The sequence below is a fragment of the Trifolium pratense genome, linkage group LG2 (genome assembly GCF_020283565.1).
Source record: "Trifolium pratense cultivar HEN17-A07 linkage group LG2, ARS_RC_1.1, whole genome shotgun sequence".
NCBI lineage: Eukaryota > Viridiplantae > Streptophyta > Magnoliopsida > Fabales > Fabaceae > Trifolium > Trifolium pratense.
In genome coordinates this window covers 479003-503164 of record NC_060060.1, presented here as the reverse complement: position 1 = coordinate 503164, position 24162 = coordinate 479003, and the positions used below count along the sequence as shown (strand labels likewise).

The 24162-nt window shown below is 33.1% G+C and overlaps 3 protein-coding genes and 2 non-coding genes across 5 annotated transcripts; 2 read left to right on the top strand and 3 right to left on the bottom strand.

Annotated features, from left to right (window-relative positions):
• Positions 1 to 990: 990 nt before the first annotated feature.
• Positions 991 to 6778, bottom strand: LOC123909633 (transcription factor GTE6-like). The gene is made up of 8 exons (XM_045960504.1): positions 6417 to 6778; positions 4373 to 4588; positions 3583 to 3660; positions 3052 to 3276; positions 2796 to 2894; positions 2166 to 2224; positions 1640 to 1790; positions 991 to 1497 (listed from the first exon to the last, which is right to left on the bottom strand). The coding sequence occupies exons 1-8, from the start codon at positions 6471 to 6473 to the stop codon at positions 1327 to 1329; spliced, it is 1056 nt and encodes a 351-aa protein (XP_045816460.1). The 5' UTR covers positions 6474 to 6778; the 3' UTR covers positions 991 to 1326.
• A 1258-nt stretch (positions 6779 to 8036) lies between these two features.
• Positions 8037 to 8108, bottom strand: TRNAP-AGG. Its single transcript has one exon. It is a non-coding gene; the product is annotated as a tRNA-Pro (tRNA).
• A 54-nt stretch (positions 8109 to 8162) lies between these two features.
• On the top strand, positions 8163 to 12064 carry LOC123910092. Its single transcript, XM_045961139.1, has 2 exons — positions 8163 to 8344; positions 11102 to 12064. The coding sequence occupies exons 1-2, from the start codon at positions 8269 to 8271 to the stop codon at positions 11782 to 11784; spliced, it is 759 nt and encodes a 252-aa protein (XP_045817095.1). The 5' UTR covers positions 8163 to 8268; the 3' UTR covers positions 11785 to 12064.
• A 684-nt stretch (positions 12065 to 12748) lies between these two features.
• Positions 12749 to 20267, bottom strand: LOC123909005 (nucleolar complex protein 2 homolog). The gene is made up of 12 exons (XM_045959772.1): positions 20013 to 20267; positions 19759 to 19922; positions 19125 to 19182; positions 18945 to 19039; positions 17940 to 18008; positions 16581 to 17096; positions 15662 to 15946; positions 15190 to 15519; positions 14884 to 15090; positions 13646 to 13735; positions 13471 to 13563; positions 12749 to 13152 (listed from the first exon to the last, which is right to left on the bottom strand). Exons 1-12 carry the CDS (start codon positions 20119 to 20121, stop codon positions 13009 to 13011), a joined length of 2160 nt encoding a protein of 719 aa, XP_045815728.1. The 5' UTR covers positions 20122 to 20267; the 3' UTR covers positions 12749 to 13008.
• Positions 20268 to 23305: 3038 nt separating this feature from the next.
• LOC123911919 lies at positions 23306 to 23456 on the top strand. Its single transcript, XR_006810788.1, has one exon. It is a non-coding gene; the product is annotated as a U4 spliceosomal RNA (small nuclear RNA).
• Positions 23457 to 24162: the final 706 nt, after the last annotated feature.

Below are 24162 nucleotides of genomic sequence, written 5' to 3'. Positions count from 1 at the left end.
AATTATTATAATAACATAAATTAAATTTGAAAAATTCATATACATCCTCCAAAATCCTCCTTCCAATACAATTTTTAAGTTCCACAAATTAATAAATTTTTGTATATTAAAGAAAAATGAACCCTCCAAACTCCTCCCTTCCCAATCTCATCTTCATCCCACCAGTTCCTTCCTTTTATTTCAAAATCTCCTCTCGCTTCTCAACTCGTCCCTGATGTCCGGCCAATTTATACTAGATTCTCGGAACTTATTTTCATTTCGTCTCTGATGTCCAGTCAATTCATACTAGATTCTCGAAACCTATGCGACCCAGTCCTTGGTTGGACATGAATAGGAGGAATCAAAAAGAGTTCGCAAACAAAGTCTTAAGTGGCACGAAAAAGTCATACTCTCAGCATGTGTCACATTGACCTCCACATCACTCCATACGTCATCTTCAGTGCATGCTGCATATAAGGTAGAAGGAAGTGAATCATCCTCCATGGACGTTACTCCTCAAACAGGGTAAAGAAATATACAAGGTTCTTCAATAACTAACAGAGCCTAACTGTTCATAAATCATCAAAAGTGTATGGTTCTCTGACTCTGAGATCAAACTTAGTTTCTTGGAGGTCCTAAAAGCAAACTCAACTTGCTAGGTTAACCACTCAAGCGAACAATCGCAATCTTGTCGAGAAACATTCAAGGTTTTACAATTCGAAACTATTCTCAATACACAATGTGCACCTTTTATAGCTCATGTTGTTTACTACGATAATCCTTTCCCCTTCGTCAAACCAACTAAATGGAACTGAATATATTCTCTGTTCCAGCTAAAAACACTTACTCTAGCTCAATCTCTCTAGTGAAGATAAAGTTAATGATGCCCTGACTTAACCTATAAACAAGCATCATTTCACTTTCTAACAAACTCAATATGCTTGACAAATTCAAATCCTTTCGAACCCATCCTCTTCGTTTTTCAGTTTCCTATCTACTACTAATATCAAATAAAAAGAAACAAATTACCATATCAGTCAAACATTAGAATTTAGAAATGATCAAATGAATATTACAGGGTCATGGGGGACAACAAAAAAATGTCTTCAAAATCAAAACTAGGTTACATTGCAAGGTTTTCTTTGAAAGCAAAAATCAAGCCACCTAAAAAAACTAGGCTTGACATAATAAGAGACAGAATGTGAGCAGCACAAATTTTGCCATTTTCCAAGAAAATGTCTTCATCAAACTAGGTGGTTGGTTTGATTTGTTTCTAGAAATAACTCATTGGGTTATTATCACTAACTCAAGTCAACCTAAGAGTAGCATGTTGTCTCCGAATGAACTTCAAGTAGGCTTCTTGGCCCTCTTCTTCTTAGCTTTTGCAATAGCATCACACAAATCTCTTTTACGTCTGTTGTTCAGATTTTCATCTCCGTCCACGCTTCCTGAATTCTTGCTTTGGACTTCAAGAGCATCTCTAACAAAAAAATTTAACCTCCACAAGGTAGACTCACTCTGCATAGAAAAACAATATACTCATTATCATACAGATAATATAATCATTATCATATCAATTTGATACAAACATAAGTAATTCAATCCAAGTAACAACAGTTTTATTTGTGTTATCACACTTTGAATGAAGTATATATCTGACCTGAGCATCTATGTCAAGATCCACCTCGTCAGCATTTGCTTGGAAGTTCGGATTAGCTTGGGCAACAATTTCCAATGCTCCGCGAAGATCATCAGCAGACAGTCTGGTTAGAGAAGCTCCAAGGTTTCTCTTTTCTTCCGTTGACATTTTTCTGTAACAAATTTTATCAAATTTAGCTTTGTGGGAGTGACAAAGTATTATCATAGATAAGGAGAGATAAAAGCAGAATTGGAAAAATGATGAGACAGAGGCAGTGAGGAAGGTATCAAATGAAGGGCAGAACTATTCAACAAGTTAATTGTGTCAAGTGATGTTGCAAAGTCCTTTCTTTCTCATAACCAATATATATGTGTGTATGATGAGGATCACTATACCGGTATTATACTTGAACACTATTATTTTTTGGTAACTTATACACGATGTTTTAAGATTAACAAATCAGAGCCACAAAAAAAAAGTTCGGGCCAAAAAATATGATAGGTTTGTTTTTTGGGGTACACTTTTAAGGAAGTATATAACACCTAACCTGCATCTTTTAACAACCATCTCCCGTAGCTCTTCTAAATGTGCATCAACTTCATCAAGCTGGAGAAGAAAAAAATACAAAGCAACATCATCTTAAATAAGTTTCATATGGTTCTATCCTCATATATCCTCATATTAGATACTGTTAGGGTCCTTTCTTTGAGCAAGGAAGAATCCCTAGAATAGTAGTGTAAAACAGATTCAAATTGCAAACATATGAAGGATTTCTTATTGGTGTAGAGAGATTGAAGAGAAGATACAAAGGTAAACAATGAAGATGATCGATAACCTTGCACACAAGGCTACCCCAAAAGAGCACTCTCCTTTTGCACTAGATAATTCTCTAGTCACAATTTAATTATTCAATGCTATCATTCCACTCTACCAATTGAGGGCTATTTAAAGACTTTCTAAGAATAACAAAAAAAAACCTCTTAACATCCACCTAACAAACTTATCAACTTACTAACTAACTTCTACTAACTAAATCTTAAGTACTCTAATTATCCTATATTTTATATCCTAACAGATACATCTTTAATAAGCATGAAAAAGATATAGGTTTATTTTATAGAATTCTCTTTCCTCATATTGAAATGCTCAATAAGGTTGTAAATCCCTCATAAATTACCTCGTTACTCAAGTCTCTAGCCATTTTAGCATGAGCTACTTCTTGAGCAAATTGCATAGCTAACCGTGCTTCAGCTTCTTCCTCTTCTCGTCTTGTCTCCTACAATTTAATAACCCCAGATGATAACAAGTACCAAGATATTGTTCTTAGACAATATTTAAGCAGTCTCCAAGATGATATAGGACCACAATAATTTCATCCAACACAAATTTGTTGCAACCATTTCTCAGGAAACAGAAAGTTTGAATTCAGTTACCTCTTCAGTAACTTTAGGCAGAAGTTGCAACCATTTCTCCTCAAACTTTTCCAGTAAAGTTTTTGCCATCACATGAACATCACTTCTTTCGTCATTATATTTCATAGCATTTTTGAAAACCAGTCTCACATCAGAACATATTTCCCGAATATGCTTATATCCAGTACCATCAATAGCCTCTATTTGGTTCTTAATGGTATTGAAATCCATGGGCTTGTCAATGATCTAGCATGCATCATATTACAACATATCAATCAAAACACAAGCATAAAAAGTTGAATACAAATAAAAGATCCAGTCACTTAAGGGCATGTTTGTTTAAGAAAAATATTTGTTTTCTTCTATGTTCCGATCCAGTACTTACCATAAGGTCATTATTAATGCAAATGTAACATTGGAAACCTTGAATGCATATGTGAAACTAACCGTACCTCTTAATAAACATGTAAGCTAATCAAATGCCTCGGGAAAGGTCATCATTACCAATGCAAATGTAACATTGGAAAACATGCATGCATATATGAACCATACCTCATAATAATCATTTAAGCCCAGGCCCTCTACATCAACCGGTTGCATAAAAGGCCAAGCCCACTTGTGTTGTGTGATCTGACAGAAAAAGAGCATTAAAGAATTAATATATAATGTAAATGTGTATGGGCTCAATCAATTTACAAAAGATACATTAAAAATATTTACATCTGAATAAGGATGGAAAACACAAACATCACAAAATGAAATATTAATAATATTTTTTGTAGACTGTTTTAGCAACAAAAATCTTCTTATTTTTATGACTTATGAGGAATAGAACAATGTATTTTTTTGAATTTCTTTTGCATCATCTGTTTCAATTCATGCCCTTTCATGAATCCGAATAAGGCACTTGCAAGTTGCAGCTATCTATATCTTTCAAATAACGAACCCTAATACAATGTTATTTACTTAAGCACATGCATGGTTCGTTTTGTGTGAATTGTGAGCATGTTATTTTGCGAATATCAGGGTAAAAAGAATTGCCTCATCAAAAAGTATTTATGCAAAGAACTTTTCGAGCTATGTGTCATTGTATTGTTGTCTTCACGAGAAGCCCATACAAAGAACACAAAATAAAAAATAAAAAAAGAAATTACAAAAATGCATAACCTACAACTTATTATTATCATGAACCGAAACAGATGATGCAAAAGAAATCCAAAATTACATGACCGTGTGTAAACAAATAGACAGTTAATAACACATTGGTAAAGGCACACAAAGATGTCATATTCCACAACCACAACACCACCTCAAACATTAACAATAAGTGAAAAGTAGCTACCTGGCGCAATATTGTGCCAAACTGGCGTATAAGATCTTGCATTCTTTTTTGAGCAGCCGCTTCTCTACGTGATGCATCCTGCTGTTGCTTCTTAATACTTGGAACATGTTTCTCCTTATCTTTATCCTTTGTAGTTGAGTTACCTTTTGGCATGTCTGTTTGCTTTTTATTTAAGCTGGAGTAAAATTTATCTATCTCATGCCCTTTCTGCTCAAGCTGCAGGAAAAGAAGCATATTACTGATTATAGATAACTTCTTGGGGTATAAAATTAAAGAGCAATCATATACAGACACACAAATGAAGCACCAATTATTGTCCATACAAAATTAATCATAAAAGCAAAACATAAAATCTCGGACCACACAGACAGGTTGATACGATATGGCCTTGTTGCTTGCAATAACTGTAAAATTTCTCAGAACAATCTTTTGTAATTACGCCACATCATTTACAGCTATAGCATTGCACAGCACACATATCTCTGTTCTTGTTCCGAACTTGAGTAGCATAACACACATCAACAAGAGTACATATATTAGCGTTTTGTTCTATTGCTGCTTGAGTAGTCATATGTAGCACTTCTAAAAGAAATTCACTTAAGCAAGTATCCAAAGAAGCTACAGGAACACAGTTTCAACACAGTAGCACAACTAGTCTCAAACTCACGTCGCAATTTCATCAAGAACTGGTCTCTTCTGCTGGTTTCATAGACCTTGTTGACAGCAGAAAGTGCTTCTTTAGGGTCATTAGCAATAGTAATGTCAACAGAATATTTAATCCATAGGCTTTGAAAACCAGATATGTAATCCTCAATTAAAAGATTCCCTTGTGTTAAACTTCCTAATTCATAATCTAGCTGGAATCTCCTTTCCGCATTGTCTTGATTGTAGTATACCCTTTACATATAATTTCACATTTCCTTGGAAGACTTGTGTAACCTCAGATTTAGAACCAAGTGTGGCACAACTGAGCTAATAATTATCCAGCTTGTGACACGTGCATCTTTTGTTAACCATTTAGCTATTTTCTCTGGATCTATATATTCTGGATCACTCCCATCAACATGGACCCATGGAATTCTTTCCCTTTGACAAATATTTTAGGTCGAAATTCCCAGCAGAATAAATATTTCCAGTAAACACAAACATAAAGTGATTCTCAGTTATCGCCAACCACAATTGCAGCACAACAAAAGAAGAAAAAAGCATTCACGAATCACGAACAATGAATATGAAAAAAATAAGAAGGCAACCAAGACCAAGAGCCCATAGAGCAAGAACTCCAGTCCACGAGAATTGACATGTTCGAAGTTGAGCCTCTGATACCATGCCAAATATCAAAAGAATTATGCCATGATAAAACCTATGTGGTCCTTTCCTTTCTTAAATAGAATGAAATTTACGTGTTACAACTAGAAGACCTAGAGACCAGCATGAAATGTTATGGTTATTCAAATTTCGCTACGCTGTTATGGTACCTATTCAACAACACTTTAAACTAAACAGTGTATCACTAAACTATGACGGTTTATTAACATTCTTCTACTCTAGCACCGCTATAGTCACAATTTGACAACGCTACCAAAATCATAACGGCTATAAATAAAAATAATAAACATGTGACAAAATCATAATTGCAACCAGCAACAGATCGGCATAAAAATGTTGCAAAACCATAACTACATCTAGCAACAAATCGGCATAATTATGGTCTATGAACATGTCTCATATGACATAGGCCCCGTTTGGATAAACAGCTTACTTTTGCATCTTATAGCATGATAATTGATAACCGCTTATGTATAAACTATATTTCTATAACAAAAAAAAAAAAGTTATTTTTTTCTTTTATATAAATTATAAGCTGTTTTCATAAACTATATCGGAGAGCTTATTAAAAAAATAAGCTGAAAACAGCTTATGAACATGCCATAAGCTGTTACACTATGGAATGCCTAAAAGCCATAATGTAAATACAATAATCAACATAGAAATGAATTAATTGGCTAATATCATATAATTTAGTAATAATGATAATACTTACTTGATCAACTTTTGAAATTAATTGATCAACGCGATGCTTGAAGTTGAAATTCTCCATGAAGCTCCTATCTGTCTCGACGGGATTCAATCACCGGTGCGCTGCCTTTAGTAGTGGGCGGAGGAGCAAGTCCGGTGGACGGTGGTGTGTGTGTTTCCGGGCAGTTGAGTTCACTGCGAGTCGTTCTCCAAACAAACAAACAAGGCCTAAAGCTGCGTTATTTTAGGGTTGTAATTATTAATGATCAAGTAGGATTAGGATAAGATGGCTTAATTAATATATTTTTAAGAAGTTAAATTAAGCGACCAAAATTGGTACTAGAAAGAATTCAACATGAAGAAAGAATAGTTAGCACAAAGATTATCGAAAGAGTCCGATTCAAACACATATATTATAGCGTGCAGTAAATTAGTAGATAAAAAATTAAACGTACAATTATTTCAAATAATAAACATGTAAATTTTAGGCAAAATATAGTTCATAGATCAAATTGATGGATTATTAATAGTTTTGGGACTATTTAGTATATTTATATATTTTATGGATCAAATCGAGAGAGATTGATAGTTTAAGGATCAAATTGAAGGTTTATTTTATTTTTATAGGTAATTAAGGAGTTGAAGGACTTGGAACAAAAAAAAAAAAAAAAATATCCATCCAAAGGACCTTCACTCAGCCAACATGGGAGCGAACTTGCCCTATTTCCTTGCCTGAACCCTCACCAATCATCATGGCGAATTAGGAGTGAACCAAGTCATAATGTAAATACCCTTGCTCGCCAGGGCTCTCTCCAGCAACCCTGAAGCAAACAAAGTCGGAAACAACCCAATCATATTCACTAGCACTTCGCTCCAACAAAACTAAGAAGTGAATCTAGGTTTGAAAATCAAAGGTCTTTCGCCCGACAAGCATATCTCCTGTTGAACGAGCAAGGTTGATAAAAGCACAAGTTTACAAGTTGTTTGGGAGCTGTCATTTTCCTCCAATGAAGAAAGCTAAGTTTGTTGGATGATTGGATGCTCACTCAACGAGGTTCTGTTTTTCCTCACTTATAAATACAAGCTCAAACAATCTCATTTCTCATTCAATTTTGTAAAGAGCTACGAAATACACTTGTAGAGGTTGAAGGCGTGATTTTTCGCTATAGAAAATTTTTGAAGCTTTACTTTCAAGTCTTGGATGAAATCTCTCATATCTTATGGATTCAACCATTATGATTTAGACGTAGTAATTGTTAAGAATATTAATGATACTATTCTACGTAGTTAGAGTTGGTTAATCCTCACACCTATTTTCATATTCTTTTATCAATCTATATTCATTCAATATGAATTTCTATGAGTATCTTTCTCATAAATACTCTTATGCTCTCTATCTTGCTGAGTATAATTTTCATCCCTATAATTTCATGATTATCAACCGTAATCAACCATACCTTTATCCATTTTTAAGCCGTTATCATGATACTCTAATTTATTTTCTTCTATTTTTTCCAAAATTTTAGCTACAAAACATTCACTAATTATGAAATCCATCTTCTAACTTAATACTAGTTTCCATGATAAGATATTTTCCCATCGTTTACTTACTGAAATGAAAATGAAAAAAAAATATTGTGAAAAAGGGGCATTCCGAGAATTGAACTCGGGACCTCTCGCACCCTAAGCGAGAATCATACCACTAGACCAAATGCCCTTTCATATGCTTCATATTCTTCGTACTAATATACAATACGTATTCATTTTAGTTAAACTGATACACTATTCTTCAACCTCATTTGGTTATTACATTTCAGTTTCACACACACAAAGGAAGAAAGAGTGAGATTCAGTTGAGCATAGCAACATCAACAACAATGAGTCTGATTCATTTGCTCCGATCACAGACTCGCCGTCACTTATCTTCTTTATCATCATCAAACACTCCTTCAGGTTCTTTCTCTTTCTTTTTTCAATTTTCACAAAATCCACCAAATTAGGGTTTTTTTAGGGTTTATTTATCACTTTATGTTTCTGATGCCATGAAATGAAACTGTTATTGTTGTAGTATCTTAACTTAGCTTATATCCATTGTGTTTTGTTAGTGTTAAATTTCTTTGTTTCTTTTGTTGCTTCATCAAAAATGTCTGTTTTTTTTTTTTTTTTTTTTTTTTTTTTTGTGAATTTGGGTATGTTTGGATTGATTTGTTTTTGAGGTTATGAAAAGTTGCTTATGCAAATAAGTTTTTATGTTAATTCATAAGTTTTCACTAACAAAAATTATAGCTTTATAAGTGTTCTTCATATACTACCGTGATAAGCTAATGAACAATACATAAAAGCTTATATATTTGCATTAACTCAAAAATACGTCAATCCAAACGGGACCTTATTTGAGTTATTTACTTATATAAGTACTTGTGAGATTGTTTGGAAGAATTTATGGAAACAACTTATGAAAATAGCTTATAGATTTATAAGAAAACAATTTGAATTTATTTTATCTTGTTCTTGTGTAATTGAAATAGCTTATTCATAAGCGTGCTTATATGATGATCGATTATGTTATAAGCTGCAAATTAAGTTGTTTATCCAAATAAGGTCTTTATTTTCTACACACTGAAGGGAAAACAAGGAGTCTGCAGTTGTAGATTACCTTGAAGTACTGTATGTAATTTTTATAAACTTCTAAATTTAACCTTGGAATATGGAAAGAAAATGAATGAGACAAATAAAAGCTTGTTTTTCGTTCATGTCAATTATCTTTGATAAACATATTTTTATTAGAAATAAGTAGCGGTGTGTAATACCGGCTATATCGCCTAGCGAAATTTGAACAAATCGCTATTGTTGCGTGATACGCTGTTTAGTACAAAGTGTTGCCAAATAGCCATCATAGTACTGTAGGGTAGAAGTTGAACAAATCGCTATTTTCCGTGACTTGTAATTGACAACACTGTAAATAAATTATGGCAAATGCAAATAATTGGAGGGTGAGAAACCTCCGATAGACAGCATGAAAAACTAAGGCGCAGAGTTTTTTTTCCCCAGTGGCTATGGCTATGCTAGGGGGAAATATCAACATTTTTAAACACAGTACCTTAAAAGTCAAAAACAGAGTCTTATCTCAAACTAAATTTAAGGGAAGAAAACCACCCCAAAAATGTGAGATTTTATATACTACTCGCCACCACAATTTCCCCCCTTGATGTTCTGACACTGAACTTGATTAATTCTAAAAGTAGGAGGACAAACAGTTAGGCAAATTACTAAGGACTTCAATCAGATTATTGTATCACTTAAAATTTAATGACAATAAGATGTTTTATTTTGCTACCTCTTAGAAATCAGTTTTGTGCGTACTGCAATCTTTGGCATCATGATTCATGGCTAGTTGGAAAGAGATGTAGGGTTGTATTGCCATGACCCTTTCAGCTATGAAAATTTGTTGATTTGATGTATTGCCCTTTGTTGCTAAAAATTAGTCTATTCTCTTTTAAAATATCAATTATGGGGAAACACTCGTAATTTCTACCTCTTTAGTTGGATGCCTACTACTGATTATCATGTTCTGTCAATGTGTGCTTTCCTTTGTTCTTTACTTAGTTGATATGACGTCTCAATTCAGAGACTTCTAATGATGTATGTTTTTCTTGTTCATCAATCATGGCAAATTTGTATCAAAATATAAGCTTCGGCTGTAAATGGAATGGAAACACAATGTTTTCTGAAAACCCTAACAGAACTTTATTATCTGTGAAGGAGTTTTATTTGCAAATGTCGCATCATTTTCATTTTCTTTTCTTCTTTCAAAGTTTTCCACACAAAAATGTGAAATCAAGTTATTTCACACCAATTATGGCTTTGCTTGATGACTTTTTGCTGTCTTCTGGTTGAAACTAGTGTTGTCAATCGCGGACAATAGCCGTCTGTTCAAATTCCGTTACATTGCAGTGCTATAGCGTTGCTATAAGCCTATAACAACTATTTGCTGCGTCGCTATAAGCCTATAACAACTATTTGTCAACATTTTGTACTAAATTGCATATCGTGGAACAATAATAATCTGTTCAAAGTCAGCTATGAATAGCACCGCTATAGCCGCTATTTAGTAACATCGATTGAAACAGATGTATATTGTCAATGATTGAATCTTAAGTATAATCTTTTTTTATCACAAAAAACCTCCTTTGCTTCAAAGTTTGTGTTTGTAATATGTTAAATTTCCAATTTCTGATTTATTTATCCCAGTTCTTCAATGATCCCGAGAGGTGTTCATCGCCCTAGTTGGCTTTAATTTCTGGCTTAATTAAACTTGAACCATAGAATGTTATGGAACTGAGTAAATTGAATCATGGCAAAAAGACACAAAATTCACTACATAGCTTCAAATTAGGATGTAAATATAATAAATAGCTACAGCTATAACAGCCTATAAAACCCATAATCTGGAGTTAAAAAATGTTCGGGGTTATGCTTATGTTAAAACAGTGGTCACTTGTGTAGTGTTTTAATGGTTACTCGCATCTAAATGTAATGGTTCCTTGAAGAAAGACTCTTTTATCTTGTTTCTGAACTGAATTTATATAGAGATCTGTTTTGGATGTTGTTTCTGAAATGATGTTAAAGCTTTTTTCTTTAATTTTTATTTATTGCAAATAATGACTTCTAATATTTTCTTATTTCAATACATTTGTTTCCATGGTTCAGTGTACCAGTGTTTTAGGTCCTCCACATGCGGACAGCCGATTAGTTCTAATCCATTATTCAAAACACTGAACAATGTGAATCCAACATTCAAGACTTCTTCCCGAATTGCTTCCACTCAAATAAGATGGGCATCTAAAGCCGCGGCAACAGAGGAAGACAAGATTAGCATTGGACCTACCAATGGAAGAGGACAATCTGAGGAAGAAGACAAGGAAACCGGAATTTTCTACTATGGCCCGATCTCAAGTACCATAAAAAAAGTAAAACTTCTGTCTCTCTCGACTTGCTGCCTCTCAGTATCACTTGGCCCGGTCATAACCTTTATGACATCCCCTGACAGTAATGTCATCCTAAAAGGTGCAGTCGCATCATCAGTGATATTCTTTAGTGCTTCTACAACCGCCATCCTTCACTGGTTCGTCAGCCCATATGTTCACAAACTCAGGTGGCAACCCGGTTCGGACAGCTTCGAGGTGGAGATGTTGTCATGGCTGGCAACACATATTCCAAAGACTATCAAGTTTTCGGATATTCGTCCACCAAACACCAATAGGCCTTATGTGACATTTAAGGCTAATGGAAATTTCTATTTTGTCGACGAAGAACACTGTCACAATAAGGCACTTCTTGCTAGACTCACCCCACAAAAGGAAACTCATGATTCTGCTTTCAAGAACTTGTGATTTGAAAAATGCTGCTTGACATAAGTAGAGTAAGCTTTAGCCATGTGTAAATGTGGTTGGACTCAGAATTTTACTCTGTTTGAAATTTTGTACCTTTTGTTCTGAGGATAGCATGAACTCTTTGGGTTTTATAATTAATAAAAGTCTACGGTGTGGTTTTTTGTAACTTCAATTATGGGAGATTTTTTTAGTCCATCAAGATTATTAGTGATTTGGTTTCTGTGGTACCCTTTTCTTTGACACAGCAATGATTAATGTGTACTTATTCATTGTTCTTTGAGTGCTTCGACTTATTAGTTAATACTATAATATTGGATGAATGTTGCATCAACATAATTTATGAAAAAATATTTGTTTTTAGGACAAATGCATCTTGCAATATTTAAAGTTTAACGTTTGTAATAAATTAGTCTTTTATGTTTCTTACTAATCTTGTCTTTTTAGCAGTTTCCAGTATTACCCTTTTAATGAACTTTCGATTGTTGATGGATCCAATTCAGCAAATGTATTGAAATAAAAAATATTCTCCGTCTCCATCAAACTTCAAATTCATCCTCTTCATTTCAAATTCATCATTCTCAATCCAATTGTGTTATATAATGATAAGAAACATTTTATAGTAATGATTAATCCTTTCAGATTACTTATCAATTGATATGTGTTTGAGCCTTTTTTTTCTTTGACAAAAAAATCTCAAAAATAATAATTTTTGTTTGAGTTTTTGAATGCCAATTACCAGCATTCCTGAATGGAATTAAGCTTTGAAGAGGATTCTCATATAAACAAAAATATGATTGATTATTCTTGATAAAAGCTTAAATCTTTTTTTTTTTGACATATATAAAATCATTTTTTTAAAACATTTAATTTTGCACTTGACGTTTTACCGCCAAGAACCGAGGTAAATGTCAACATTTGGTAAAACATTCCTAGTTGTGAGATTAATATTCCTTGCACTGATCAGTATCCATGGCCACACAATATTTGGAATCTCCGAATAAGTTACAAAATTTCAATCTCTTACATTACATTTCCTTTAAAATAAAACCTAAGGACTCTGGAATAAATATTTCAAAATTGATGCTCATCAGGTCCAACGAGCGAAACAAAATTCATCTGCAATGCTGTTAAATTTCAGACCAAAAGTAAGGTACAACAAAGTGTACAAGAACGTAATATCTGTTTTCTTCAACCCCAAGAACCAAATCATGAAAGCAAGAAGCGTTAATTCTTTCCAGAATCAGCAACATTGCCATCAACAACGCCATTTGGATGCTTTATTTTCTGCTTCTTCAAAGAATCAGTAGGGTTGCCATCAACAACGCCATTTGAATGTTGCATTCTCTTCTTCTTTCCTTTGCCCGGAGACTGCACAGCATAGATCATGGAGACATGGATGATCTCAGAAACACAACATTTATAGGATATAAACTTAAGAACATTATATCGACAAATGTATATTGGCTTCCTCCCAAGAAAATTGGTGACCAGAAAACTGAATCTTTAGTGTACCCTCAAATATTACATGGCTCAGCATTATTCACAAATGTAACAGTCGAGAAGCTCAAATTCTATGATGTAAATCATTATTCATGCATCATGACAGTGGATATTGTGAATGCTTATTCTGTGGTGATATTCACAAGAAAGGTAAATAGCAAGCGATACTGTATAAGCCAATCATACCTTCCTCTTTGTAATCGTTTTCCTAGAAACAGCTTTGCGCATGATGCTCTTGTAGTATTGAGTAAATGGATTATTACCGCTACGTTTCTCGGCCTGTCAAATTAACCGTTAAATTAAGTCTACTTACACCAATGACTGGAAACAATATCCAGGGAGGAAAGAAAACTGTGATTACCTGAAGAAACAATTCAACAGACTGCTGATCATTTGGGGAGAAAGGCGCATCGTCTCTTTTCTTTTGCACAAAGTCAATATTCAACTCCACCTGAATACCCCCACGCCACCCCACACACAAGAAAAAACCAGAAGAGTTGGGTGAGATTTCAATTGTCCATTGTTTACTTCAAAAAAGAAAATTTCGAAATTTTTGGTGATATTAACTACATAGAATAATTAAGTCAGATATGGTTATTAAGAATTAAACAAGCTACATATTGCATGTAGTAGTGCACACTCATTGCTGGACAGCTTACATCAAAGCAAGGCTAGGCTCCAATGAAAATCACAAAATGAGGTCGTAAATAAACTACTCAATTCTCCTTGCATCCACATCCTTGCCAGCCAGATGAAAATCCATCGCCGAGCAAAGCTCTTCCAATCCATTACAATCTTATTCTATATATATACTATCAATTTTCGTTTTGGTAGGATCTTACTATTCTACATCTTACCATCTTGCAACCCCCTCCTCGATCCTAGGTAGGATCCCGATCTTGACAACATTGGTAGACCAATCAAGGGAAGGGAGCAAAGTGGTTGGACATCTTAGGAGGCAAGAGCAAATGTTTCCAATAGGTCAGACCAAAAGATAATATAAAGATAAAAGGAGCCCAAAATTAGGTAAGTTCAGTAGAAGGCCTATATCAGCAGAATGGAAGTACTACAAGTATCATATTACACCACAACTACGAGAGTCTACAACGGCCCACAGCCCGTTTGTTCTTTTTGTCCATGTATAAACTTACCAAACAGTAGGCTTTCCTCTGTGCTAACTAACATTTTCTCATTGCAGGCCCTAGCACAATTCACATTCATTTCAACATTGAAATTTGTGGTGGTTTGTAATATACACTAAAGAACTTCTAAAAAACAGACCAAAACTGAAAATTCAATAGGAACCAAAAGCAAAATTTGTCAATTTTTCAGGGACAAAAACATATTTTCACCACCCTTAAAATACCTGAATACTTGCATATAACACTAACATTTCAGGACATTTCATTCTAGGTTTTCCACTAGATTAAGAATAAAAGCTTAGACCCGCAGCCCAAAAGCACGCACAATGTGGCATTTTACATCACATAGCGGATGGAATGTATAAAAAAAATACCGGGCTATTGAGTGAGTACTAATGATACAAAAAAATTTGGTATTTGGTGCTAATCATACAAAAAGTATAGATAAAACTTGTACCTGATCAATGAAACGCTTGATAACTCGTTTGAAATTCTCATTAGAGGTCTTCTCAACTATCTTCTTTAGGTAGACAAGTGGAGCTGTTGCAAGTTCGGGAAAAGATACATGGTAGCTCCATTGTGCAAAGTGCTCTGAAAGGAGTTCAATGGTAGATGAGACACACTCTTGTTGAAACTCACGTGATTTTAACCATTGCTTTGGAAGCTGCAAAAATTAAGTGTCAAGAGATATTAAATAAATAAAAATTCTAGAAATAATGTAAATTTTAATAGATAAAAATATGCCTTTTCAGTTTCATCTTACCTTTATGGTAGACAAAGGTTCAAATTCAAACACTTTGCCAGGTTTCCCACCATCCTTGGTAATATTGTATTCTAGAAAATTCATCACTAATGATGTAACCGGGATGAAAACACCACTAGATCCAGCAAGACGATTAAGCCACTGGATACATCTGAGTCTCAGTGGCAAATATCTAGGCCCAGGAAAGAGGAGAACAACTCCATTTATAATTTGAGCAAGCATATACAGCAATGGCTGAAGATCATAGTCGTGTATGTTTTCTGATATAAATGAAACCCAGAGATCAATGCAATTGATGTACTGCCAACTACAAATTTTATCAACCACCTCCTGCCCATAAGATAAAAGGCAGAATATCAGAAACCTTTCTTCAATCAATATAGTAATATAGAAATATTCTAGAATCTAGATACTTGAACACGGCCTTAGAAAAAAAAGTGGCAACTAAATATTAAAATTGTTTAAAGCTTACCTTCTTTTTTGTTTGCCACCCCTTGAGCAATATCTCACCTAGACGCCTTATGCATATCATTGCTTTATTTGACGACTTCTGCACATCTAAACAACATAGCTCCACAAAGGAGTTCCTTAGAAAATGTGTATGTTCAGATGGAGAGCGACTGATGAAGGCTTTATATGTTTTGACAAAGCAGACGTCTAACATATTCGAGGTACACACAGATGCAATATCTCGTATCATAAGAAATGAGTGTGATGACAGAGATCTATCACCTGTGGCCCAGAGATCAACACAAATCTGCAATAAATTAAAGTGGAAGGTAAGGAATATGTTGCACGGCACAAAATTGAAATTGACATTATACAAATGCCAGAAGACAGGAAAAGTATGAGATCTCAGTTGGAAATTAAATGATAATCATAAAGTACCAAGATAATCTGGCTATGACTACCAAGTCATCAGCACATTTTGATCAAAATTGAAAAACATTAATTTCTCTTCAAATAAGAACTGTAGTCCTTAAAATTGACAATAGAAATAGCAATTTTTAATAAAAACAAATAATAGTTTTTTTTTCTTAATAGATTTTTTTTTTAATAAAAACAAATAATAGATGATTTCTGATTATTGCAAGAAGGTTGGAAGTTAATGCCACATGTTTAAGAATCTAATTTCCAAATGAAAGATACTTCATGCCAATGCCAGCAATAAATAGCTAACAGAAAATACGTAATACTGGAAATCCAAGCTACTATTAGTTACGAAAATCAAAATATGAGAATTTTTTCCTCTTAAACATATATATATATATATATATATATATATATATATATATATATATATATATATATATATATATATATCAGCATCTGTTAAATATAACATATGATGAATTTCAAGTATATTTTACTACTGAGAAATTGAAGAATACCTTGAGAAGCTTGTGCACTAAAGATGGAAATGCAGACAGAAAAATTATTGAAGCTCTGAGTCGACAAATTGTGAACGCTAATATCTCAGAGTCAGTGATCTGGTTCAGGAGAAACACAGTACTCCTTAAGTATGACTTAATAAGTGGCCTAAGAGATAACCATTTAGCTTTATTCTTTGAATCCAAAACAGCTTCCTTCTTTGAACTTGAGCTTGATATTCCCATTAATATCCTAAACATAGTATCAGCCTCATGCAGCATGAACATTAATATTGTGCAGAAAGATTTACTCATCTGAATGCCGCTGGATAAGACACTACCACTGACACTGGTTGTTTCAGAATCACTGTGGCATGCCGCCCTATAAGCATTTATGAGACAAGTGAGGGAAGGCAGACTATGTTGTTCTTTGACCAGTTTACACAAAGACTCAACAGATGCACTTGTCAATATTTTACCCACCCGAGTACCTGCATTGTCATCAAGCTCTCTATCTAATCTTTCATTATCTGAATCCTGAACCACGGAAGAAAAAGTGCGTCAATTTTCATGAACAAAAGTGCTCATCAGGTTGAAAGTTCAAAGCTAGGTGTTGGAATCTTAGACATAGAGAACATGAAGATAAATGTACGTAATAAACCAAAGAGAGAAAAATGTACGTAATTTTAAAATATACATTCTAATATTGAAGGTTGTAGAAGTAAAATATTATTGTGACACTCATTCATAGATTTTTCACAATAAGTGTAGCATATTTCAATTCTTAGGGGAGGGAAATGCATCTTTTAAAATTAGAGAGAAGGGTTACATGGTTTAAGTATCTATCAAGAAAAATTACCCAAATACTAATTATCATAAATCAAAAAGAGAAGAGCTGCAGTTATATTTAAGCTGTGTTTAAAATGTAAGTTTTTCAACGATAAAAAAGCAACAACCTGAAAAATGTTGTTTAGTGCATTTCTATGAATCTAAAAACAGTAAATTTAAAAACGAAAGCTGTAAACTAAAAAGGTTGTTTCAGAAAATCACTTTTTGTAGTTTTTACATTGTTAAACAAACAGACTAATGTCAAATATTGTAAATTGTAAACATTAAACTCTGTGTTTCAGACGTCTAACTCTAATCCTTGAAGTTAGAAGGGTGTGTGTTAAAATAGCACATCAACTAGGCATGTGACTAAAGTATTACTTAAAGACTTGGACGATTTTGCCCGCTTAAGCAAACATTTTGAAGTTGAGTTAAGCCAATTATATCCCCCATTCTAATACGAACAATTAGAAGATGTCAATCGATTATTCACCAGGAATCCCAACGTGTAAATCTCCATGTTCTTATTAAATAAGTCATTAATATACTCACAGTTTCTTCATCTGAATCTTGTCCAGTGCCTACATCATGACTTTCCAGAAATTTAGAAAACCTTGGAAACTGTAGATGTCAAGAAAATAAGTCAGATATTTTTCAAAGAAACATTGAATGGCATAAACAAAATCAACACTTCATTCATTAGAATCAATGTAGGTTAAAATTATAAAATAACATAAATACTAAATCACTATACTATTGTTATATTAACGCAAAGTTAGAACTGGAAAACAGAATGCCATACATTACAGAACCTTGAATGAATTATTGATGAATTCACAGAAAACAAAGAGTTCCAATGAGATAGAATGCAGAGAGTAGAAAATGGGACATTTACATAATTTGGCAGTTGAAAAATGACAACAGAGACAGCTAGAAAGGTATTCACAAGGATGTCCTCTCGCAACTAACCATTGCCTAACTGAATAACTATTTTTTTGGTAGAGACTAAATAACTGAATGGTCCACAGTCCACACCTTTCCTCTCCTATTCTTAATTCAATTACAGCATAATCCTTGTCTAGGCTGAGCCATCTTTATTTGGCTTAAATAGGTGTTCCTCATTTGAGGCCACCTTTCCTCATTTTTTAAGAGGGGCCAAGGGAAGGGCCTAGGAAGTATTAATACTATTCTTAAGGTGTGTTGCAAATGATTGGTAGGGTTTATGGTGCCAACCTAGTTGAGACCACTCTCTTATAGTTATACCTGTGCATGCCTTTCAAGAGAGCATAAAATCAATTTTATTTTGAAAATTAGTGTTTAAACTCGGGAACACTAGGCCAAAGCGCAGGAGAACCCATCTTTCTTTAAATAACCAAAGTTTCTATTTCCTCTGTGTATCTTGTAAGTTAACTCTAGCTAACCTAACCAACTAAACTGAAAAATTAGGCAAAAAACTACATAAGTTTGTTCGATGTTAAGCAGAAAATAAGTTTTCAATAATCAAAATTAAGATTCAACTCGAAACCAACCAAGAAAAAATAGGATCAAATAAACCACCTTTTTTTTCAATTTGTTCAACCTCTTTTCTTTCTTCAAAAGTTCTGCAAAAATTTCCCTGTTTTGGACTGATAATGAACTACCACCATTGCCATCTGAAAAAGCAATGCATCAAAATCTAATCTAATAAAAGGGGATCTTGCAATTTAGTTTAAACTGGAAAGCTTGAAATGTCCTTACTCTCAATATCATTTTCGTTTTCATCATCACTTCCAGTTACATGTGCACAGCTTGAGTCCTGTACATACACTTAAAAATCAATATACTGAATATAGAGTACCTAAACCTAATGAAAAATTAAACAGTAAACACTATTTTGGACCCTAAATATGTGAGTCGGTGACACTATCTTTTTGTTAGTTATTTGATGACCAATCCAACTAACGGAAGACACATTCAATGGCCAAACTAACTGACGAAAAACACATTCAACAACCAAACTAACTAACGAAAGACACATTCGATGATGTTTTCTGATTTTTGTTAATTCAAGGACTTTAGTAATAGCTCCTTACACATTCAAAGACCAAAATGACTATTTTCCCATAATTAAATTATCAATAAACTAAAGTGTTAAATATGTTTTAGTCCCTATAAAATTCAATATTTATTCAAGTTTAGTCCCAAAATAAATTTTGTTCAATTTTAGTCTTTATTTTAATATTATGAGGACTAAAACTAAAAGCACTCATTTTTAGTAAAAATCAATAAAAATAGGGACTAAAATTGAATAAAATTTATGCAGCACTAAACTATAAAAATCATAATTTTATAACTACAAAATACATATTAACCCTAAATTAAAAATCCAAACCTCTGAAAGAAACCCATCACTATCTGAATCATCACCAACCACCTCATTTTCATTATCACTAAACACATTATCAAGTGATATATCTACAATTTCTTCAACAACAGTGTTTGAAGGATTTGTAACAGCTTCAACATCTTCAATTTCTTCAACATCGTGATTTTCCCCTATTCATTCAACATCAAAAATTCAAATCGATTTAGAATAAACAGAAAATTAATTTACATTTGCAATAATAAGAAGAGAGAAAGTAGTACCTTTTGAAGCTTTTCTTTTGAACTTAGATTTCAATTTTCTTTGGTTTCTTAGAACTGATTGTAGATTTTTCTTTGCAAATTTTCGTGCTTTCTTCCCTAATTTACCCATTCAGTAGTTCTAAAGAGGAAACAATTTTGTTGATTTCAGTGAGACTTGAACTTCTGTTTCGTGCAATACAACGATGATGATGATAATGCGTGTTGTTTTAGGGTTTTGGGGATTTTTTTTATTTTTTTTTTTAACATTTAGGGTTTAAGGGTTTTTTATTAATTAAATTATTAAATAAATTAAATAAAATGTGTTTATTTTTGGGCCAGGCTCTTACAAAAGAAATGGATTGGGCTTGAGATTAGAAACTCATGAATTTTTCTCTTCCCACACTCCCCGTGTTTCATTCTACCCCCTTTCTTCCGTTTTTGCCCTTTTATAAAAACTTCGGAACGCATTTTCCGAAGTTTTTATAGTTCAAATTTTGAAAAAATTCGAAAAACACATACTGAAGTTTTTTTCCAAGGCAAAAAAAATTCGAAAAACGCATTCTGAAATATTTATTCAAGGGCAAAAATAGAAAATCGAGGGGTGAAAAAGAAACACGGGGGATGAGAATAGAAATATTCGAAACTAATCTTTTGTTTTTTGGGGTGCTTCCGGCGCCGTATGAGTTTTGCGCCCCATAAAATTATCAAAATATTTTTTTTACAACTTAAGTAGCAAACGGTGTAAAATCCTGAAAAATTGTTAGTTTTTTTTTTTTTCAAATTTTTCATTTTTATAATGTTCACTACTTAAATAGTAGACGGTAAAATAGAAAATTAGAAGGATGTGCGAGATATTTTGGGGTGCCAAAAGCTCTCTTGTTTTTAGAGTTACTTTTTTTTTGGTACATGTTTTTAGAGTTACTTTACTACTCATAAAGATATTTTTTGGTATGATATATACTTAGAAAATATCTTTATGTGGCATTGAGAGATTTATGAGAAACACATAAACACTTTTTTTTAATCACTATGTTATAAGTACAGAGTTTTTGCCATCATTTGAAGTGACTAATCCCAGCCAATAGATGTGTCCAAATTTCGTGATCGACAACACCTTGAATATGATCCTTCTTCAATAGAGGAAATTTATGAAAAAAATAAATATATATAATGCTTCAAATGCTCCCAATTACACATGCATCTTCCAATAATGTGAGTTTAATTAATTATTTTACACCGTCGATGTAAAGTTATTTTACACATGCGTTAATTATTTTACACCGTCGGTGTAAAGTTATTTTACACATGCATTAATTATTTTACACCGTCGGTGTAAAGTTATTTTACACATGCATCAATTATTTTACACCGTCGGTGTAAAGTTATTTTACACATGCATCAATTATTTTACACCGTCGGTGTAAAGTTATTTACACATACATTAATTATTTTACACCGTCGGTGTAAAGTTATTTTACACATGCGTTAATTATTTTACACCGTCGGTGTAAAGTTATTTACACATACATTAATTATTTTACACCGTCGGTGTAAAGTTATTTTACACATACATCATCCAATAATGTGAGTTTAATTAATTATTTTACACCGTCGGTGTAAAGTTATTTTACACATGCGTTAATTATTTTACACCGTCGGTGTAAAGTTATTTTACACATGCATTAATTATTTTACACCGTCGGTGTAAAGTTATTTTACACATGCATCAATTATTTTACACCGTCGGTGTAAAGTTATTTACACATGCATTAATTATTTTACACCGTCGGTGTAAAGTTATTTTACACATGCATCATCCAATAATGTGAGTTTAATTAATTATTTTACACCGTCGGTGTAAAGTTATTTTACACATGCGTTAATTATTTTACACCGTCGGTGTAAAGTTATTTTACACATGCATTAATTATTTTACACCGTCGGTGTAAAGTTATTTTACACATGCATCAATTATTTTACACCGTCGGTGTAAAGTTATTTTACACATGCATCAATTATTTTACACCGTCGGTGTAAAGTTATTTACACATACATTAATTATTTTACACCGTCGGTGTAAAGTTATTTTACACATGCATCATCCAATAATGTGAGTTTAATTAATTATTTTACACCGTCGGTGTAAAGTTATTTTACACATGCGTTAATTATTTTACACCGTCGGTGTAAAGTTATTTTACACATGCATTAATTATTTTACACCGTCGGTGTAAAGTTATTTTACACATGCATTAATTATTTTACACCGTCGGTGTAAAGTTATTTTACACATGCATCAATTATTTTACACCGTCGGTGTAAAGTTATTTACACATGCATTAATTATTTTACACCGTCGGTGTAAAGTTATTTTACACATGCATCATCCAATAATGTGAGTTTAATTAATTATTTTACACCGTCGGTGTAAAGTTATTTTACACATGCGTTAATTATTTTACACCGTCGGTGTAAAGTTATTTTACACATGCATTAATTATTTTACACCGTCGGTGTAAAGTTATTTTACACATGCATCATCCAATAATGTGAGTTTAATATTTTACACTGTCGGTGTAAAGTTATTTTACACATGCATTAATTATTTTACACCGTCGGTGTAAAGTTATTTTACACATGCATCATCCAATAATGTGAGTTTAATTAATTATTTTACACCGTCGGTGTAAAGTTATTTTACACATGCATCATCCAATAATGCGAGTTTAATTATTGTGCACCGTTGATGTAAAGTTATTTTACACATGCATCCAATAATGTGAGTTTAATTAATTATTTTACACCGTTGGTGTAAAGTTATTTTACACATTCATCATCCAATAATGTGAGTTTAATTAATTATTTACACCATGGAAGGATGTGAGTTTAATTAATTATTGTGTGGTGTAAAGTTATTTTGACGCATCACACATCTTTTCAGTTCCGTCTTCTTTGCAAAGCTTCTCCTCACGAGTTCATTGGAGTGTTTACTTCTCTGCATCCTTTGCTTGATTTCCATTCCATGAAAATATGTCATAAATCCAAGAATTGTCGTCATCTCAAATATTTCTATCAGTTCCAACTTAAACTTGATGCGCTTTGAACGAATATGATAATTTCTATAATAATTATGTTTTACATAAGGAATTAGAGAAATCTTATTTGCTTGTCTTATTTCCTGCCATAACTTCATAGTCCCACATTTGTTTAAGCCCTTTGGCTAAGCAGCAAAACTTCAAAGTCCCACATCGCTTATAAGAGGAATAAGATGATATGATGTTATATAAATTGAAGCTTAGACTACGAGAAAAGCCATCTTTGCGCTTGGGGCAATGACGCAGCTAATGAGGTACTAACTGAGGCGCGTCTATTGCTGGTTGAAAACTATTTCCAAACCCCCTCTTAGGCTTGGGTTCTCCTCAAGCCTTTGAGAATTTCTGGAATGACTCCCTTTAGGGTAAAGTCCTACAATTTCAGTTCAAAATTTCCCTTGCATTTGTTTCCCTCTTTCCTTTAATCCTTTATTAGGTATTCTAAGTTAAATAAGTGTGGTTTTTATTAAAGATCCATTATATATATGGTGTAATTCTATTGCACCATATTCTCTCGAAACAAACAAATGCTTAGAGATGACTTGAAACACTAAATTTCAATTTAGTATTTGAGACTCTATGACAATGTTGTTTCTCTTAGTGGATCGATGCTTGTGCGGATTGAATTGCTAAGCATAATGCTTCTTCTATTCTTGTGCAGATTGAATTCATATCTCCAAATGTCCGAATGTATGGTTGTCTCCGGTGACATTTTATGTCATGTGCAATCACAACCATAATTTTTTTTTTATACAGAAATTTTTAATTTTTTTTTTTTTTTGACAGTAGAAATTTTTAATTATTAAAAACACAATAAAAAGGCAGATGTTTCACCGAATATTCTCTCGTACTGGAGACAATTTGTTCCCGGTTCTGATGACTATAGAAAATTTGATTTATATTGAAGCACTGTTTTTATTTTTTGAATTAAAGAGGGTCAAAACCCAAAAGAAAAAAGAAAGTTACGCAACAATAATTTGAAATGACTCCTCCTTACTCCTTAATCCTTATATTATCAATCAAGTGAGGCTCACTATTCCTACACTCTAGTGCTGCTACTAAGGCATCGACAAAGGTAC

What these genes read in the sequence shown, in the direction of transcription:
- LOC123910092 (XM_045961139.1), top strand. Translation starts at nt 8,269, where the DNA reads ATGAGTCTGATTCATTTGCTCCGATCACAGACTCGCCGTCACTTATCT. An exon ending in ATCATCAAACACTCCTTCAG is followed by an intron (nt 8,345 to 11,101) that starts GTTCTTTCTCTT and finishes TCCATGGTTCAG; the next exon opens with TGTACCAGTGTTTTAGGTCC.
- LOC123909633 (XM_045960504.1), bottom strand. Translation starts at nt 6,473, where the DNA reads ATGGAGAATTTCAACTTCAAGCATCGCGTTGATCAATTAATTTCAAAA. An exon ending in TGCCTAAAGTTACTGAAGAG is followed by an intron (nt 2,895 to 3,051) that starts GTAACTGAATTC and finishes ATTAAATTGTAG; the next exon opens with GAGACAAGACGAGAAGAGGA. An exon ending in ATCTTGACATAGATGCTCAG is followed by an intron (nt 1,498 to 1,639) that starts GTCAGATATATA and finishes TTTTCTATGCAG; the next exon opens with AGTGAGTCTACCTTGTGGAG.
- LOC123909005 (XM_045959772.1), bottom strand. Translation starts at nt 20,121, where the DNA reads ATGGGTAAATTAGGGAAGAAAGCACGAAAATTTGCAAAGAAAAATCTA. An exon ending in GTGATGGGTTTCTTTCAGAG is followed by an intron (nt 19,183 to 19,758) that starts GTTTGGATTTTT and finishes GTGTATGTACAG; the next exon opens with GACTCAAGCTGTGCACATGT. An exon ending in AAGATTCAGATGAAGAAACT is followed by an intron (nt 17,097 to 17,939) that starts GTGAGTATATTA and finishes TCCGTGGTTCAG; the next exon opens with GATTCAGATAATGAAAGATT.